General features: G+C 44.1%; 1 protein-coding gene across 1 annotated transcript; it reads right to left on the reverse strand.

Moving 5' to 3' along the window:
- Nucleotides 1–91: 91 nt before the first annotated feature.
- On the reverse strand, nucleotides 92–10,785 carry LOC122616762 (neurogenic protein big brain). Its single transcript, XM_043792320.1, has 5 exons — nucleotides 10,336–10,785; nucleotides 8,700–8,866; nucleotides 7,946–8,072; nucleotides 3,041–3,248; nucleotides 92–2,212 (listed from the first exon to the last, which is right to left on the reverse strand). Exons 1-5 carry the CDS (start codon nucleotides 10,530–10,532, stop codon nucleotides 809–811), a joined length of 2,103 nt encoding a protein of 700 aa, XP_043648255.1. The 5' UTR covers nucleotides 10,533–10,785; the 3' UTR covers nucleotides 92–808.
- Nucleotides 10,786–19,242: the final 8,457 nt, after the last annotated feature.

The raw sequence follows: 19,242 nt of genomic DNA on the forward strand, positions 1-19,242 counted from the left end.
TATTAGCAAACAGGTTTATCACTAAGAAAATACAACTATTTTAATAAGTAAGCATATAAGTTGGTATCGACTTCCGAGCCTAAGGTTGTAAGATTTACAGGAATAGCTTAGATATGTCTAATATTAGGTCTATATGGACTATATACAAATTAAAATCGAAAAGTAAACGAAAATCTTTGAATGTCCTCGGAAAATGGGAAATGTTCATAAACCTTTGAAATATAACGTACAAAATGGTTTGAGTAAATGCAGGTAAATTCAGTCTAGTTTTGCATTTACAAGAAACATAAATAACCAAATGATTTGCCAAAAGAAAGAAAAGTCGTAACATCATAAAAAGAAGGAGGAGTATTTAAAAAAAAATGAAAATTTAACCATAATTGTTTGCAATTGGAAGAGTTGAACAAAACATTAGGGAAGTGGCTTAGTTAAATGCGCCTGTCTTTCAGTCTAGATCACCTATACTCGTTTAGTCTGATAATCTTCTGCCATTAATAGTTCCTTAAGCGTACATGATCTTTGCTAGATCGCATCGTTGTCTGCTGCTAGGTGTGAGTTCCTCGTCGCGTTGGCTCTGAATAATACAATGTGGCTATGCTGCGTCTATCTAAACTAGGACTATGCTAGACTAAGGGGCTGAGACTTGCGTACATTTCCTTTGGATGCCCGAGTGCTACGACTACGACTAAAACAAACTGCTCTGCTTGGCTAGGCTGCAGCGGTGCAGGGTCATGGTGCCTCCGGGCTGGAGGGCGAGGGCGTGAATCCCTGGCGGCGGCGTGGTCACCGGACCCCATGACAGCCGCTTTCAGTTGGGCCTCAGCGGCAGCATTCCATAATGTTGCTGCTGTTGTTGCATCATCATCTGTTGCTGCTGTTGCTGCTGCTGCTGCTGTTGTTGCTGCTGCTGCTGATGTTGTTGCTGCTGCTGTTGGGCTGTCACCGCTGATCCTTGAGAGGTTGTGTAGGTCACGGCGCACGCAGCCGGCTGGGACACCACAACTGGAGCACTAACTTTGCGCTCCGACTGGGTGCGAATGGGTTGCGGGTGGGCAGCATTCGGCTGTGGGGGCGGGGCATACATCAGCATGGGCGGTGGCGGAGGTGATGGCTCCACGCTGGGATGACGAGCTGGCGGCGTGACAGCAGAGCCATGGTATGAGCCATAGGAGCTGTCGTCCGACTGCGCCGACTGTCCGCGATTCCTTGGTCCCGTCACGCCGTACAGTTGCTGCGGGTCACGTCGGTCGTACTTGTGATTTCCGTCCATCGGAGTGGGATTCGTGCGAGTGCCGTAGACTGGCTGGAAACCCTGCGGCTGCTGCTGGGGATCAGGCATCATCTGTGGCGGAGGCTGCATCTGCTGCTGCTGCACACCCATGTTGGGCTGTTGCTGCTGTAGCTGCTGCTGTTGCTGTTGCTGCTGGATCGGCTGCTGCTGTCCTCGCATGGAGCCCCTCATTCCGTAGATGCTCTCGCTGCGCTGCTGCATCTGATTCTGGACATTTTGGTTCTGCAAGTGGGAGGACTGAGGAGCGGTGGCCACCTGTTGCTGCTGCTGCTGTTGCTGCTGTTGTTGTTGCTGCTGCTGCTGCTGGGTGCGCATGGGATAAAGACTCTGGGCGGGCACCAGAGGACCTGGACGCGGCACAATGTCCCGATTGATGGCCGTGTTGCTCTTGGCGTAAACAGATTGCGAGCGATTCAGGTTGCTCCTGGTCAGAGTGGGCGAGCGGCAGTACAGGGAGCGGGTTCCTCCGTACAGAGGTTCCTGCTGCTGATCGTACTTCGAGGAGAGCGGTGGAGCAGTGTACAGATTCTGGCAGTAGTTACCCTGGCCGGCAGTGGCCACCACTCCCGGAATTTGGCCCATATTGGCAGCTTGGTGCTGACCATTTCCGGCCGCCTGACCTGCGCCATTGCCATTGGACGCACCACGCGGGTAGGTGCCCTGCGCCTGCTGATACTTGTTGGGCTTCTCCATGTCCATGTCGTAGTTCAGCTCGTCCTCCGAGTGGATCGAGCTGGAGTCGTTGTCGATGCTGCCCTTGGTGTGGCGCAGGCTGCGGTTGCGCGAGTTGAAGATGTACTCGTACACCAGGCCAGAGGCCATGCCGCCCACCAGTGGTCCGAACCAGTACACCCAGTGGCTGTCCCATTTGTTGAGCACAAACGAAGGACCCAGGGAGCGGGCTGGATTCAGGTATGGCATCTGCAAGGAGGAGAAGGAGGGAGGATTTGGTTAGATGTCTGCCAAGCAAGGAAAGTACTTCACGGTCTGCATAAGTCAGCAGTCAATGTCGTTTGTGTCAACTTCCAGCTGGGAATATTCTTCATCAAAGGATACTTGTGAAAGAAGTTTGCCAACAAAGCGGGGAGTAAACTGATTAAACTGTTTAAACAATTTGAAGAGTTTAAGAAGTTCGTAGCAGTTTCTATGCAGTTTTTAAGTTGAAGAACTTGAAAATAACATAACTTGATATAAATTATCATTAACGAGTTCAACGGAATTTAAAATGGGAATTGTATAGCCTAAACCCCCAAGGACATTAAGATAGCGCCTAAACGAGAGCTAAAATTCCGCGTTATCCGCGATTTCTCTTAATCGTAATTCAATCCTGGGTCGATATACACTTGACTCTAATCGGTTCCCCCCGCTAAACTTGCCCGTGGGATGGCATCTTCTTTGGATGCCGCCACCGGCTGTCCGTTAAGCCAACAATGCAGCTCAGTCCAGGGAGTTCCTGCGCTAAATTAATTATCTCCTGCAGCCCCCGGCGCGACCTTCCAGCATCCCGCGATTGTGGGATTGTCTCTACCTGAGTTTACCCAGTTTATCCCAGTACGTCCGTTGTCATGCTGCGATTTTGCACCATCAAAATGACAGCGTCACAGTCGGCAGGTGCGTTTCAGTTGTTTGTTTTCGGCTCGTTTTCGGTTTTTGGCGGGTTCTGGTTTTCGTTCGCTGATTTCTGATTTCTGTTTTCTGACCGGCGCATTCCTGGGTCGCCCAGTTTGGAGTTGGGGGAAGTCAACTTACCGACACAAAGCAGCAGGCGCTGTAGGCACATCCAATCGAGGCGGCCGAGTTGCCCATGAACTTCTTCATGGGATCCGTGGATACGAAATAGCACAGAACCACCAGAAAGGTGAGGATGAATTCCACGCCGAATCTTTCCCAGGCGGCCAGAGCAGCGCTATGTGAGAGAGCGGCCTGCAGATTCCCCTGGTAACCAGGCACAGAAACGCTGTAAAGTGAAATAAAAGGAAAGGAGAAATAAGTACATTTTATAATTACATTTCATCGCATTTTAACATACATACATAGGTATACATATATAGAATAAACAAATACTTATAGTTTTAAGTTCCCACAAAAAGTTTCTCTTGCAAAAACCGCAGCAATATCTGAGTGCAAAGTTTTTTGGGCTAAAAGCCGATGACAATTTGTTTAATTTATTATTTATCATCCTGACAGCTCGGCAATCCATCTACACCCCGCCAAAGTCAATTCCATTAATCTGCGCTCCCATGAACTGCCTCAACATCATTTAGCTTGTCAAAGTTTCAATTACCAAAGTTGCTGAGCACCTTTGGGCCAGATGAGTTTGAATCCTTGCGATTCAACAGCCGGATAATTTGTTTCCTGCATGCAGATGCAAAGTTCTTCGAGAGCTCCATATATTATGGCGCTCCAGAAGTAGATTGTTGTCACAGGAATCACCGTGAGATAACATTTTGCAATGCGGAGCAGCGTAGGTATTTATATAGCCGTACCGCAATCCCTTACCACAGCGAATCCGCCCACTTTGAAAATCCGGAAATAAGTGCTTTCGGAATGCACTTAAAAGTACTTCAGCAAATAGGAAATTGCTGCAAAATCCGGCTGCTCTAAGGGTTGAGATGAGCTGCGGGATGTGGGATTGAGATTCGGCATCTATGTGGACCGGATTAGTGAGCATTGGGAGGTCCTAATCCTCGACTGGCTTCCGAAATTCCTTGGAACAGCTGCTCCCGAGTCTTGATTAAAATTTGATCGCTTCGAAAGACATTTTCGCATCGGTCGGACTCGAAAGTGACCCTTGCTTGCTCATAAATCCATAGAGTGCTAATTTAACAGGGCACGAATGGCCAACAAGCACAAGCACTCATCCACTGGGATAAACAAACACTTAGTTGGGGAGAAAGCAACTAAGTAGCCGGAAATGGCAGAATGTTGGGCGGCTTTCAGCAGCTCTTCCTGTGCAAATTGTTTGCGGACTAAAAAAGTGCCAAAAGAAACAAGTGGCAGCCGAACTGCAAACTTGAACTGAGAACCGGAATCGTTATCCTTATCCTTATCCCCCAGCGAAGGAGACTCGTAGCCCATTTCCTCGCACTGGTGGCCACCGCGTATCCGGCTGAAAGGCGAATTGCGGATTTCAGATTGCGAGCTGCAAACTGTGAGCTGCGGATTGCCATGTGCCATTTGCAACGCTCTCGGTTTGGTTTGGTTTGGTTTCGTTTGCTTCTCGGTCTTTTTTGGCTTGTGGCTGGTGTTCTAGCTCCTTGGGATGCTGGGGACTGGGAATGGAGCACTTGAATTCTCGGTGCAAGCGCCAAATAAAGTTACTGCATGTAGTTCTGCTGCGCACTTGATTGTAATTAAAGTAAACTAGAGACATTTCATCCTTGAACTATTTTGATTTTACTGACCTCTTCTTTTTGTGAAACTCATTATCCTTAATGTTATAAATTGAACTACCTATAACTTTTGCTTTGTAGAAACAATGAGGATTGACCCTGCTTCCTGCAGTTCATCCAATATAAAAGTTCCGTTTTTATGCACCATATCAGGTGTTTTATGAATGCCGGCGACATAACTCTATAACTGGACCACCTGTGCAGCATTGCAATGGGGATGGGCATGGGAATGAGGATGCGGGGGCCACCAAGTGCAGGCAACCGGAAACACTGGCAGGATGCTATTTCCAAGCCAAGTGCGATAAGCCTGCCGGAGGAGTAGCAAATAAAGAAAAGGGGAACGGAATCCGCCGGCGAACGGATTTAGTAATTGAATTGCCCATGTGACACGAATTGATTACGATTTCGTTTTCGATTTCTAAAAACCATCCCTTCCACGGCAGGAAGTGCATTTCCATGCTAGATACAAATCGACAGACACACAGAAAAATAATATCAACTTAAGAGTTAGGGTTTCCAATGTTGCCTTGAGAAAATAAATCAAACTAATTCTTATTCAGCTATTATTTTAGAATGCTAAACCAGTGATCAAATATGTGATCGAAATTAAGGTGCATACAAAGTCAGTGCATTGACCATGAGTAGTGCTCATTGATTTTCTCTCAGTGCAAGTCCAGTTCTCTCTTCTTTCTTCTGTTGTCCACTTCGTTTCGATGCAGTTAGCTGCTTAAAATTTAAATTTGTTCGTTTCGAAATCCTGTTTTCCACTCCATTCGTGATCCTCGGCAACAGTAATTTCTGTTTTGGGCAGCAGGTGTGCGCCGATCACTTTTTCCAGCTGCTCCTCGAATGACCAACCAGATCGCAGCAGCGGACACGTGTTTGATTTCAAGTTTCCGCACCACGCATCCTGCGCAGGCGCAGCCTGGATTGCCGGGTAGCCAGGAGAACCAGGAGAGCCTGGACAAAGGCCCATCCGAAAGGGAAATGTTAATTATGTTTTTCTGCTTTCTGGTTTCTTTTTCTTTGCCTTGCCGTCCGCTGCCTTTGGCGGCTTCTACCTGATTTTTATCTCTCGACATTTCCAAAGGCTACTCGCATTTTTGGAACGTGCTCGGCGTGCGTTCTTCGAACCAAAGCAAAAAAAAAAAAACGCCATCATAATAATAATATGAATTGAGAACGGGAAGAAATCATTGAAATTCGAGGAGCAGCTAAAGACTATTCAAATATTCCTGAGCCGGATATCGATACTCAGGTTCGTGCCCCTGCCCCGCTTATTTCCCATTCCGAGTACCCGAATGTTTCTTCAAACGCTCTTTGTTTCATAAAAGATAATGAAGTTCAGACTGGGGTTCTATCTGCTCGGCTCGTTGGTACTTTTTTAGCTACTTGGCCACATGTGGCATATGCGTCGCAATTAGGGTAAGTGCCAAGTGACATGTGACAACGGACAAGCGGAGCAGCCAGAAGGAGCAGCTGAAGTGGCAGGTCCTTGGAGAGTGGGTGCCTTGCCTCTAGATTTCTAAAAATGTTGTTTATCACACATTGTTTGCAGCGAGCGAACAAATTGTTTTCCTGCTTAAAGCAGCATTCCAAGCAATCTTCTAGAGTTTCTACATAGAATACCTCATCTTTAGCCAGAAATATGTACATATGTTTTAATCTAAATAAGCTATAAATCTTTTGGTAATCCCAACTTGAGTTGCGTATTATTTGGTTAACCCTTAATGGCCACAAAGCTTAACCGAATCACGAGCAAATTAAGTTTAACACCCATCATAAAATCACGACGATTTCGGAGAAATCGCCAGGCGCAGCTATAACCTATATGGGCCGAATCTAAACCAATTAATCAGCACACAGGCAGCTGGGGGAAGGAGCTCGGGAAGGAGCTCCCCTAGTCTCCTCTTTTTAGGGAAACATATGTTCCGACTAAAGCACTCGACGAACTCGTTGGACCCTAAGAAATCCATATCGGAGGAGTGGGAAGGAGGAGAAAAAACCCGAACCTGATCGCAGTGGCAGCAGCTGAAACATGTTTCTCCTCGTCCCTTTCTCCTCCGCCTCCTCCTGATTCTCCCGCACGGATCGCATAGGATCGGATCTGTAGAAAGTAAAGATGCCAACGCACTTAAAAAGAGGCTTCTCCGAGGGTCGAAACAGATGTCGAGCAGACAATCGGGAAGAGGCATTAACATTAACATTGCTGCCAAAAGGAGTTCAACGCTCAGCAGCAACAAAAAACTGGGGCGACATTTGAAAAATGGTGCGCATGCGCAGATATATACACATACTCGTATATACATATACGTTTTTTCCCGTTTCCTTCGTCCTGCGATTTCTGGTTACAAAGGAAAACCCGTGACAGGCGGACAGATTTTTGGCTAGCTGGTGTGCGTGTAGATCCTTGGGCTACGGGTCCTTTATCTAGGCATCACAATGAAATTTCATTTTCGAAGCGGGAAATCACTGCGCAAACAACTGAGTGCGTAGGGGCAGATGTTTCTCCGGCAGATAGGAAATCCTAGCCTACCTGCGTCCTTTTTCCTGCAGGTGATTGTGCGTGTGTGTGTGTGTGTGCGTGTTTTCGTGCTAGGTTGGTTACCTGCACATTCCTTTTGTAGGATTTCCCATTTCTACGCATTTCACGCTTCCTGCCGAGAGTCCTTGTTGTACAGTCATCGCCCAAAAGTGCGTTTCATCTGTCTCTATCTGATTCATCCCAGTATCCCTCTGTCCTGTCACCCCGTCCCTGTTCAAGAACCTTGTGCGCCTTGATTTACGACTAGGTCCTTTTGGACAGCCTGTTGGATTTAATTTGAGACTCTTCAGTTTGCATTTGGGCAATTCCACAGGCAGATGCAGGATGTCCTTCGCATAATGCAGCCATTGCTGTGGTCAGGCGTGCAAATATACACAGAAATAAATACACTGTTGCACACCGAACATTTAAATTGAATTCCTGCTCAATTGGGTTTGATGTGCTGTACTCGACAACACAAAGCTTTTAATGCGGGGCTTTGATGTGCATAATAGATAGCCTCGACTATCAATGGCTTTCCTCAGTCATTTGGTTACATTTTTTATGCAAGGCTTTCCCAACGGAAAGCTATGTTTAATTCAGCTGCTTTAATCTCCATTTGTTGGGCAATATTTATTTATTATTTTGGTTTACTTGTCTCAGATCAATGCTGCCTTTGTATGTGCAACTTTTTAAATTCCAAAGAATATATATATATGTATTCACTTTGAAACTTACCCATAAAGCAGAGCGGCTCCGGCGATTCCTCCGCCACATTGCGCGGTTATGTACATGGCAGCCCGGATCGGAGATATAGATCGCACCACGCAGAGAGCCAGGGTTACGGCGGGATTGATGTGGGCGCCTAAAAAGGGGAAACATGGCTTTAGATACTGGACGTAATCTCTGGCGGCCACCCAAAGGGGAGCACCATTTAATATCAATTTGACACTTCTGTGGAAGGCATAGAACGCCAGATAACATCATAACTTAATGCACAAGCAATTGGCTGTGAAAAAGGCGGGGAATTGCAAATCACAAAATGGGGGAGTTGCAGGAAAATCAACAACACATGTTTCAAGATGCCTTTAAGGATGGGGTTGTTGCCCCCTCCCCCAACTGCATTACTTTGGATTTTTTTTACTTGTGAAGACATTTAATTGCCTTGAATGTCAACGCAAATGAACAAATACATAAATACCAGAATAAATGCACGGGAATAAGGGAGCAACAGAAGTGGGGGAACTTGGCCTGGGGCGATAAGATTCCAAGGAGCTGGAGTAGGTGGAGCCGCGCCGAGTGCATTGCCTTCTCGAAAATACAGCAAACAAAGAAGGGGGTTCGTGTTCTGGCTGTGGTCATGGGGCTCCCTTTGGAAAACGGGAGTTTCCCACGCAGTTCCAATGGGCACCCCGAAAAAACACTTGTCGCCCCGTTGCTGTTTCTGTGCTGTTGATGTTTTTGCGCTTGTTTATTGTCTCCTTCGACTTACCCGAGATGTGGAGGAAGCACTGCGTCAGCGTAGCCATCGCCAGCCCGGAGGCCAGAGCCGTGGCCAACAGCACGGACGACACACTGGCCCCCACTCCGACGCCCGCGGCGGCACCGCAGACGATGAACACGTACATGAAGGAGGCCAGACACTCGCTGATGATGGATCTGGAATGGAGGAGGAGGAGGAGGCGGGCGAGCCCGGGGTTAGCATGGTTCCGCAACTGGGTTTGGTTTGCATGTGGCTCCTCTGACTGCATGTGCAAATGGAGTGTGTACAGCACAGTGAATATCGGTTACGGTGAAGGGGGTTATATTAAGGCTTAAATAAAGTAAAGCTAAGCGTGTTAAGCTAAAGGATTCGTTGCATAAAATATGAAGTAAGAAGGTCAAAGATTCAAAAGTTAGTAACTACATTATTCCAAAACTTTTTGCACACTTTTTAGTGTTTTTGTTTTCAACGAAGTGAACCTAAGACTGTTTCGAGTTAGCTGGTCCTTACTGTACTGCACAAATCAAGTTGCACACAAAGCTTTTTTTTGTTGCCCCCAAGTCGTGGAGTGACAATTAAGCAGGGGGCGGGGGGAAGGCTGAGGAGCTGGAGGGATTGGTAGTCAGTTCTGGAGCGGATGGGGGAGCTCTAGGGGAAGCGGTCTGATGAGCAGCTGCAATGCCGCCGAATCCAGTTGATTCACATTAAGCTAAAAACGCGGAGTCCGCTGCACGATAACGAAAATGCAAACAAATCGAGGTCTTATGGATTTCTATAAAATCATAAATTCAGCTGTTTGGTTTGGCAGTTGTGCTTCTCTTTAATTGGAACTATGTTTCCCAACTCCTCCCCTGTTCCCATCAAGTTCAAGTTTTTCATTTTAATTGGTCAGTCGGAGGACTTGAAGCAAAGTGTCCCGCAATTTAACTGGAATTTACGCGTTCGAAATGCCTCAAAAGCATTTGCTGCCACTGCTGCTGGCTAAGATTTAATTACTCCATCAGCTCGTGATGAAATGTTAATCATTTGCCAGTTCCCTGAGCAAGAGGTCCTTGCATGGGGCACAAAGTGCTCAAAACTTTGGGCGTGTTTAGCTTGGCGATTATCTTGATGATGTGCGTCTGGATAACACTTGGATTTCAATTACTTAGAGTTCAGACAAAGCCAGTTGGCATCCAACAATTGCCATCTAAAGTTAGCAAATTGAAAGCAAGTGCAGATAATGACTACGAAAACAAAAGGTTCGAAGATGGCTTACACTCGAAGAAAAACAGCAAATGTACTCTCTCTAATAAAAAGGAACTGATCATACGCGACAGACTGCACTTTTATAATTATTTTTCCTATTTATACATTTTAGAATTTGAAGCTGGATATCTTATCGAAATAGGATTCAGAATTGTTATAATATTAAGAATCCTGAAGCATTCTCTCATTTTAATGAAAGATAGATTATCCTTTTCTTTATAGGTCAATGGGTTTATAAGCGCAATATAATTCTGGCCAGCTTAAAACTCAAGTTTTGAAACTGTTTCCTGACTGATTAAGCTACGCAACGCGTTGACATAGTTTATCCCAGCTTAAAAACCAAACTTTGTCGCCCATTTTATATATATGACTTCATCCAAGGACAGGAGTGACTTACCTCCAGAACTCCAGCGTGCGAATCTCGGCCTGCATGCTGCGCTTGGGAGCCTGCAGGGTGCTGGACAGCCGATTGTTGACCCCGTGGCCACCGCCGTGCGAGTCCTTGCGCATCGCCTCCAGGCGCTCGAAGAGCGTTACGATGTGGTAGTCTATGTTGTGCTCCAGGGGCACGGTGTGCAGACTTTCGTCGGCCATGTCGGACTCAAAGCGCGATTTGTTTATAACTACTAATTAAGTGGTCGAACTAAGCGACAAACACGCGACAAGAGGCGGCGAATATAGCAAATCGGCTGGTCGGTGGATGGCTTCACTTAGACACACATTTCGCACACTGCAAATTGCACTCAATTTATGTCAATTGACGAGTTTTTGAACTTTTAAACGATGCGCGGCGCCCGATCCGTTGTGATTCTACTTCGACTTTGACTTCGACTTCGAACCGAGAACACGTCCGTATTCAAGCGCGAGTGGTGAGCGAATAACAGAGGCGAGTCACAGTCACAGTCAGGTTGCTTCTGCTCGTCCGCATCAGGAACAAGTTGAAGTTGCAACTCAACTCACCACCATCCCACCACCACCACCACCACCATCATCACCACCACCACCATCAATCGGCGGCGGCAGCGAAGCAGCTGCCCACTCCACCGACGCAGTGGTGGATAAGCAACCCCTGCACTGAGAAATAAATAAGGTGCATGTGTCACGCAATGCTCATTTATATAAATTTACATATAAATTTCCATAATTACTCGTAGCTCAGTAGTAGCCTACTTATACTACACATACAAATTTCACCACCAAAATAATTATTTAATTAAATATTAATAACTTTAAGATCAATTTAGAAATGAAATGTGAAAGAGTAATATTAAGATGAATATGAAATAATCAAATTCAAGGGCTCCCAAAATATGCTCAGTGCATTGGAACGAAATGGAAACGAAACAGAGGTCCTGTCAACCTGTTGGTTTCACCTCCACAGATGCATAATGCCTCGTACTCACCACCCATTCGGCGGCGTAATCATAATCATAAGGTGGCAAGTTAATTGCGCAGCTCTGATCAATAACACAGATTCCAGATTCCCGGCACCCAAACTCCGAAACCCACATGATGAAGAAGGTTTCAATGACGATGATGATGATGGGGAACACAGGCAGCTGGTCCTGGGAGCAGCTTTCATTGAAAGCATTTCCCTTTTTCGACATATCAATGAAATGTAAAATAATCTGGCTGAATGGCCAAAAACCTTCATTAGATGAGGTGGGCATGCCACTTCCGTGGGTATATTAAAATGAACCTGATTTCGATCCCAGAACCAGAATACTTAAGTAATAATACTTGGTATAATAATTAGTATTAATATATTCGTTATAATTAAATTAAATTATATATGTATATACAGTATGGCGTACGAGGAGAATCCTTATTGTGACTTAATTGTATGACATTAAATTCATGAAATTGTCTTTATGTAGAGATTTAAGTACTTTAAGATTGACCATTTTCCTGAGTGCACTTTCGGGTCAGAAACACCAAAGGGAGCTGCCGAAAACGAAAAGGCCATTCTCACCGGTTCACATTTTCCGCATCACTAAAAACTATAATTATGAGCCCTAACCACTTGATACCCTTACCTGTCAATTGTCAAGCTGTCCTCGTGTGAGCGGAGTGATTCTTCAAGCCCAATGAGCTGTGAAAGTTAAGAAATTAGGTTCGCCGCTCCATGGACGAAGTGAAATCAATCACGCAGACTTCTCTGCCCGGCCACAGAGAAGGGGGGCTCAAAGAAATTTCGTCACTGTTTGCGATTTTGTACATATTTTTTAAACATTTTTGCAAACTTCGCACAAAAAAAGGGGGCGGTGGAGAAGGCAGGGGGCCGTCGGAAGGACGTTGCCATATATGGCACGATGGAGCTCCATGATGATGATGATGATAATGGGGAAGAGGATGATGATGCGGAGGAGACGCAGAAGGAGACGAGACGACAAAAGGCTGGCTCTGGACCTGGACCTCTGAGCGTGGGAATTATTTTGCACACTCTCTGTGTGTTTGTGCTTGTGTGTGTGTGTGTCTGACTTTTTGTTTTTCACTTTTTATTTTGTATTTTTCGCTCGTTTTTACGTCGAGGTCGCACGGGGTCGTTCCTTTGGCCGGTCGAAGGTAAGGTAATAATAAGATGTTTTGTTTCAATCACATCGCCATCATCATCATCATCATCGCCATCCTCACCATCATCATTGTCGCCGGGATTTCTGCTCGTGTGCATACAAGATCCCCATTCTGCAGCCATGGAGGTAGTTCAAGCTAGTTTTTTAGTTGTTTTATATTCAATTTTACACTTTCTTAAAGTAGTTTCAGAGAATATTTAGATTTTAAAGATTTAAAAATAAAAAGAAAAGTGATTCTAACTATAAAGAAGAAGCAAAGAAGGTAAATAGTTTACCGAGAAGGTAATAGCTGTTAGGAACTACCCATATGAAACCATTTTAAACACATTCATGAACAATTGAATACTTGACCATTGATAAGGCCCCCCTAGATACGCCCATGTGCGTACTTATCGTGGGAGAAAGACAACGAGAGTAACCGAATACGCTCATCTCATTTTGGAGATATGCTGGGTGTTGTTGTCGGCGGTGTTTACTCTTTTTGTGGGAGAGCAAAAAGGAATTGGAGATGAAGCTCTTATCCTTTTCATTCTTCTCCTTTGGTTACATTAAGCTGAGCTGCCCCGTATTTAATATACCCATTACTGTTCGTACCTATGAAGCTCCTAACTGTTACACAAAAGTATATGCAGTGCTAACAAAATATTAACCATTCGTCAAAATTAAACCAATTTCTTTTTAGCATATTTAAATAATGTTAGTACTGGAAACCTATCAGTCGCCATAAGCACGAATTTTACTCCTTTCGTAATTGTTTTTGCTGTACACAGCTAACTATTATAAAAACTGAGAGATTCCGGATAGATTATATTATATTAAAAAAATATATTGATAAGAATGAAAAAGTATTAAATGAAAAGAATAATACTTTTATGTTAAAATTTCAATTAAAATGAAGTTCAATTAACTAAAGTATCAGCTTTTTTTTCATCTCTGTTGCTTCCAGTGTAATGACCATGTCGTGGGTGCAGGAGAGGATGCTAAGGAACCTTCGGGAATGCTCTTTAGTGCAGGTTGCCGCAGTTGCAAATGGATGTGGAGATGGTGTCACGATGCCTCGCCTGCTGGGACCAAAACAAAAAAAAAAACAAAAAAAAAGGGAAAGGGGCCTGGGAAAAGCCTCCTGCTTTTCGGGAAGCTGTCGGTGGGGCAATCAGAATGCGGAATCCCCGGAGAGGATGCCCTGATATCATTATTAGAGATATGCGAGTCGAACCGATGAACTGTTGATCGTGTTCCCCATATGAGGAGCTGATTTATGGCTCCTCAGCCGCTTCTTTTTGGCTGCAAAACGAAGCCGTGACTTATGAGTGGATAAAGCGTGAGTACCTGTCCAAGCTTCTGGCCCTCCAACCTCCTCATTCTGCCTTTGGAATCTCCGGCAGGTAACCGGCCTTGCCCAGACGGATCTCCAATTCTTCTTGTTATTTTGCCAAAACTTAACAAGGTCAACAGATTTGTGTGGTTTCCATGCTCTGTGGGAAAAGATCAGTGGCTAAGAAGAGGAGGCGTTATGCAAGAAATTGGAGGCGGACCATCCCAAATATAACTAATTTTGGGAGGACATATGGATTTAAAAATAAACAAGTTCAATATTAGTCTGAGTGCTGTTCAAGAAGTCTTTACATTAAGATTACAATAAACTTTTTATAGAGTTACTCTATGTAATACAAACGAATTATAAGTAATCTGAGCAACTTAACTAAATCCGGCTGTTGTTTGATTGATTAGAATCTAAGATACATAGTACCCTATTATCCTACGAATATCGCAAACCTGCATGACTAGACTGCTTTGCTCGTGCCCTTAAACCCTTTGACCTGCCACAATGAAAAACACTAAATTCTAATCCACATGATGCTGTGAACATCAGCATATGCAAATCCGGCGAAAAACACGATTTCTGGGTTTTACTGAGGGCGAAAAAGTTCGGAATCCGGAGTACATGCAGCCGGTGCTCGACACGTGCCCCACTTGCAACCCTTTCCCATTGTCGGCCGACGCACTAATGATGCGGCATTATTTTGCATATGGACATGGACAGAGGACATAGGAACATGTACTAGCTCAGTTCATGGAGAAGGGTTAAGGTCGCAAAGTGTCCCCTAATGAACTGAAACATGCGCGACTGTTACAGTTGCGATAATTTATGCATGCGATACAACCATTGACTCGTCTCGAATTCACAGGATCTGGATTGCAGGACTCTTGTCAGTTACTTTGTTTCAGCAACGGACTGATGGCTATGATCTGCCACAAAAATAAAAAAAAAGGGTTAGCATCGGCTTTTTCACAGTCCTGCGACGAGGAAGTTGTGGTGGTGGTCGGAGTCCTGCACTTGCAGACTCCTCTCCTCTTCTGCTCTGGTTTTTGGTCATCCGACACAGGTGCGAAAGTTTCCCGGCTTGCGGTTTCGGCAAAGTGAAAACGAGCTAACGAACGGCCAAAGCACTGGCAAAAAATAAAATAAAATACAAAATAATTCAATATTAATACTGAACTAAACGTAGATAAATAAACAAAGAGAAACTCTCCGCATTTTTCGATAGAACCCCTCACAGAAGACCATCGCCCACATGCTCGGATTTCTTTAAAATGTTCGATGAATGAAAAATAACCGGCTGACGTTTAAAACTCTAAAATGGTCCCCGATCGTTAAACGCACAGATACAATTGTTTGTCCAGCACCGCAATCCATAAAAACGTCCGCAGTATCCGGAAAAAATCAGTGCCCAGAAAATAGAAAATAGCAAACTCAATTTCAAATTGCAATCAATAGAGCGCCTTGAACAAATCGATTTTCGGTTATTAGCCGTCACACAGTCATTAAAAATTTTGACAGATTTTGACAATTTATTGATGTTGCCAGTGGCGTGCACAAAACACGCGGCAAACGCAAACAATCGAGAAAATCTACGGTTGACCTGTACACTGTACAAATTGCAAAAAGTGGACAAATGTTTGTCCTCCCATCTGCAAGGACTTTCGAGTGCCAGGACCTTGCCCCAACCCCACGGATTTTCCATCAACCCTCGGGGCGCGCGATAATTTGATTAATTGAAAGTCAGACGACCTTTTTTTTGCGGTCTCCGGGAAGGGGTTGTTCCGAATCCCGAATCCGAAATGATTGGTTGGTTCCAGGAGGATGAGGACGATGAGGAGGATGAGGAGGAGGGTGCTTTGGTGGCGTGAGTAAACGATCTCCGGTCGTTTCAAGTAGCTCTATTGTATTCACATTAGCGGACTTATCCAACCCCGAGCACTGCGGTTTCATATCGGGTGTATCTATTTCCTATCTGACCGTTTTTTTATGCACTCGTTTTTTTTCGGCTAAAATTTAAATATCGCATTACACACAGACACTTGATTTTGCAGCCCAGCCAACCGAATTTGAATGTTTCACTTGTGGTCCGGGCGGGTGCTTTACTGTACAGGTTGGACTCCCATGACAATTTCCTAACATGTGTTTTTTATTTAAAAATTTAAATCTTTTGTCTGCACTTGATTATGCGATAAACTGGGCTGTGGTTTGCTCCGAAAGCGTTGCAACTCTCGGTTTCAGTTGCTTTTGGACAGTTGCGTAATTGTTTTTCGCTTGGAGGGCTTCTCAATGGGTCCAGACCAAGGGTTAAGGCCTGGTCTGCAGTGGAGATGCCTTCCAACCTGCACCGGACATCATCTGCCAGGCACTTGAACACATTTCTCGTTTTTAGGCTTTTGAGTTTTGCTGGCAAACGTTGTGGCTTAAAATGGGGCACCCAGCAGGGAAGTCGAGAATAGAAATCATAAAAATCACGAAATTATAAGGTTGCAACATCCAAATGGTCGCTGTAAACAGGACCAAGAATATTTTTTTTAATTTTTCATTGCAATAGATAGCAATATTTAACTTTAAATGATTCAATTAAGTACCTAAAACCCCACGCTGATTTAGAGCACTCTTTAAAATAATAAAATATATCTTTATCCCATTTTAAGGCGCTCTCGAACATTTAAATCCGAAAACATGCAATTTATTGTCACGTAAATAACTCAAGCGAATTTACCCTTTCCCGTTCAAAGTTTGGCGGCATGCAACATTTAGTAGCTTTGTGGTAACCCACTCCACAGAAATTCTCATTATGGTTGTTATGTTATTGTTAAAGGCCACGCCCATCGCCCCTAAAATGATAATTGATTTTGGCCGGCAGCCCACAGTGTTTCGGGTTATATATACAAATATACACATACATTTCGTGCTGGTGGCACACACACGAAGGACCCCAAAACACGTGGCCAGCCGAAAGGACATTCAACTCGCCCAAGGGGAACAATTGCGAATCGCTTTAAGTGCTCACTTTTCAGTAAACACTTTGGCATGCAATTTTCCATTTTCAATTTCACGCCAGCCCACTTGAGTCGCTTTCCCACCTCATTTGCATATTTTCCGGCAATTATTATTGGCATATGCGAAAATTTGCCAGCCATTGTGATTCTAATTCGATTTTGATATTTCGCACCCATTGCACTTGGCAATTTGCAATTTGCCTTTTTTACGATTTGTTTTGCCAGGATCGTTTGCCGCCTCTATTGATCTCATAATCGAGCCAAGTGGGCTAAAAAAGCAACGTCCCTCATTTGCATTCTCGTGCTCTTTTTTATGGCGTGCCAATTTTTGATAGATGATGCGTGAAAATGTGGCACGTCGGAGGGGCGAACCTCTGCTATTTGCATATTTGATTAATTTGTTTGGGTTTTTGGGTTGTTTTTTATGGAAAAATAATAAGCATTTTATTGTGTGCTCTGAGCTGGAGGAGTGAGGGATCCGGGCGCATTCTATAGCTCATCAAGTTGCAAGGACGCGGATTATAGCGGCAAATAATTGATGGGGCATGCCACATCTTTTGTTGTCGCACAGGGATGGCATGATGAACCTGTGATATGAAAGTACCATGTGTTGGGAAAACGATCGAACAAGTATATATAAATATTCGTTTTGATGTGCATAAAATTTGCATTATTATATAGTACATACATACATACATATGTACTAATTCTTTTGTCCAAGACAACTTATTAAACCTAAAACTTATTAAAATTTCGTTATAGGATATCATAATATTTGAGCCTTTGGAAACATATTCTATGAAATTCCTGAGCAAGATATCTTATCTTGAAATACTAAGTTCAAAACATACGAAGAATATCCATTTTATGCTTGACTAGTACACACAATCTATTGAACGAGATCTTCTTATGTATTTAATCGATTGGACATGAGCCGCATCATCAGCTTAATCCACGCCTCTTTCAAATGCAAATCTAGCTCGTAGTTGAGGCTCCTGGTCCTGATTTTGTTCCTCGGCGGACGAGCAGTAGTTTTCCCTTCCGACTGGCAGGCACTAATCCAATTGCTGTATGGATCATTAAGCACTGATTGCGCTTTATGGTGCAGACAGGACCTCGGGCATAGATATACAGATGTGAGCAAGGACACTTCACTGGCAGTAGTCGCAGCATATGCAGATTAACCCACAGCCAGTGCAATGAAATGGGGTGCCATGCCATCAATTATGCTGGAAATTCACCGATTTAGATTTAACAGCAAATCGATTTTGCGATAAAAAGAGAAGGAAACCTACATAAATGCATTTGTGCGGGGAAAGTGTTAAATAAAATTCACATCATTGGCATAACCAGATTAGCAGCAGTCAGCACAGCTCTGTGCAGTGAAAGAAATATATTTTACAAAATGTATTTAATTATTTATTTGAATCAAACTCTGCAAGCAAACCAATATATATAATATAGATAGATAGATAATCCCAAAGCATTATCGAAAGTCTTCGAAAATATAATCACTTGTTTTACTTTAATTTATAATATCTAAACCTTTAAGTAGATATATAGAATTCTTTGACTTGGAAAACAATTTGATAAATGTGAAACTGAAATGGTTATTTTTCGTGTGTAATTCACCTTTCCGAGTAGCATCCTTCATTCAAATAAACCGCAAAGTAAATCTGCATTTGATTTGTCACCCCGACGCACATGTTGCAAAAACTTTTGCCGCCAACTGTCGCCGCAAAAGGTGGCACACACAAAAATAGAAAAACAATTGCCAATTACGTATCCTTGTTTGCCGCCTGAGCAACTGCCCCCGGATCTGAGCCAGGAGCACCCGGAAGCAGCCAGTAACCCACCCCGGTAGCCATGGCCACCTCCATAAACAACGGTCGAAACAAAGCAAAAACCCAAAGAGAAACAATCAAAAAGAAGGAAAACTCAGCGGGAAAAAAAAATATTTGAGGGGTGGCAATGGGCAGCGGGAAAAACTATGTGGAAAATCACTTTTGCGCTCATAAATTTCAATAATAAAAATTTGAATGCAGTTGACACGACACCGAAACAAGCATCTCCACCCCCTTTTTTGTCCGCACAAGAGCAGCCAACAAGGTTAAGTGAAATAAAAATCAGTGAAGTGCATAAACAAGGTTCAAGGTGCGGGTCGGATTGTAATTGGGATTTGTATCTGTATCTGTAAATGTATCTGGTTCAGGACCTAGATCTGAACGTGGATGCTGCCTGCACCACCCGATAATTGAATTGGCTTGTCGCATTTGCTTGAGGAAGCACAACCCTTTTTTTTTCCATCGGAGGAGTTATGTTTTTGCATATGTACATTTGTATTTATGAATATGGTGTTTTTTGGATTTGCTTGGGATGTGGGCTATTACCAACATATGGAATAC

The sequence above is a fragment of the Drosophila teissieri genome, chromosome 2L (assembly GCF_016746235.2).
Source record: "Drosophila teissieri strain GT53w chromosome 2L, Prin_Dtei_1.1, whole genome shotgun sequence".
NCBI classification, from domain to species: Eukaryota; Metazoa; Arthropoda; class Insecta; order Diptera; family Drosophilidae; genus Drosophila; species Drosophila teissieri.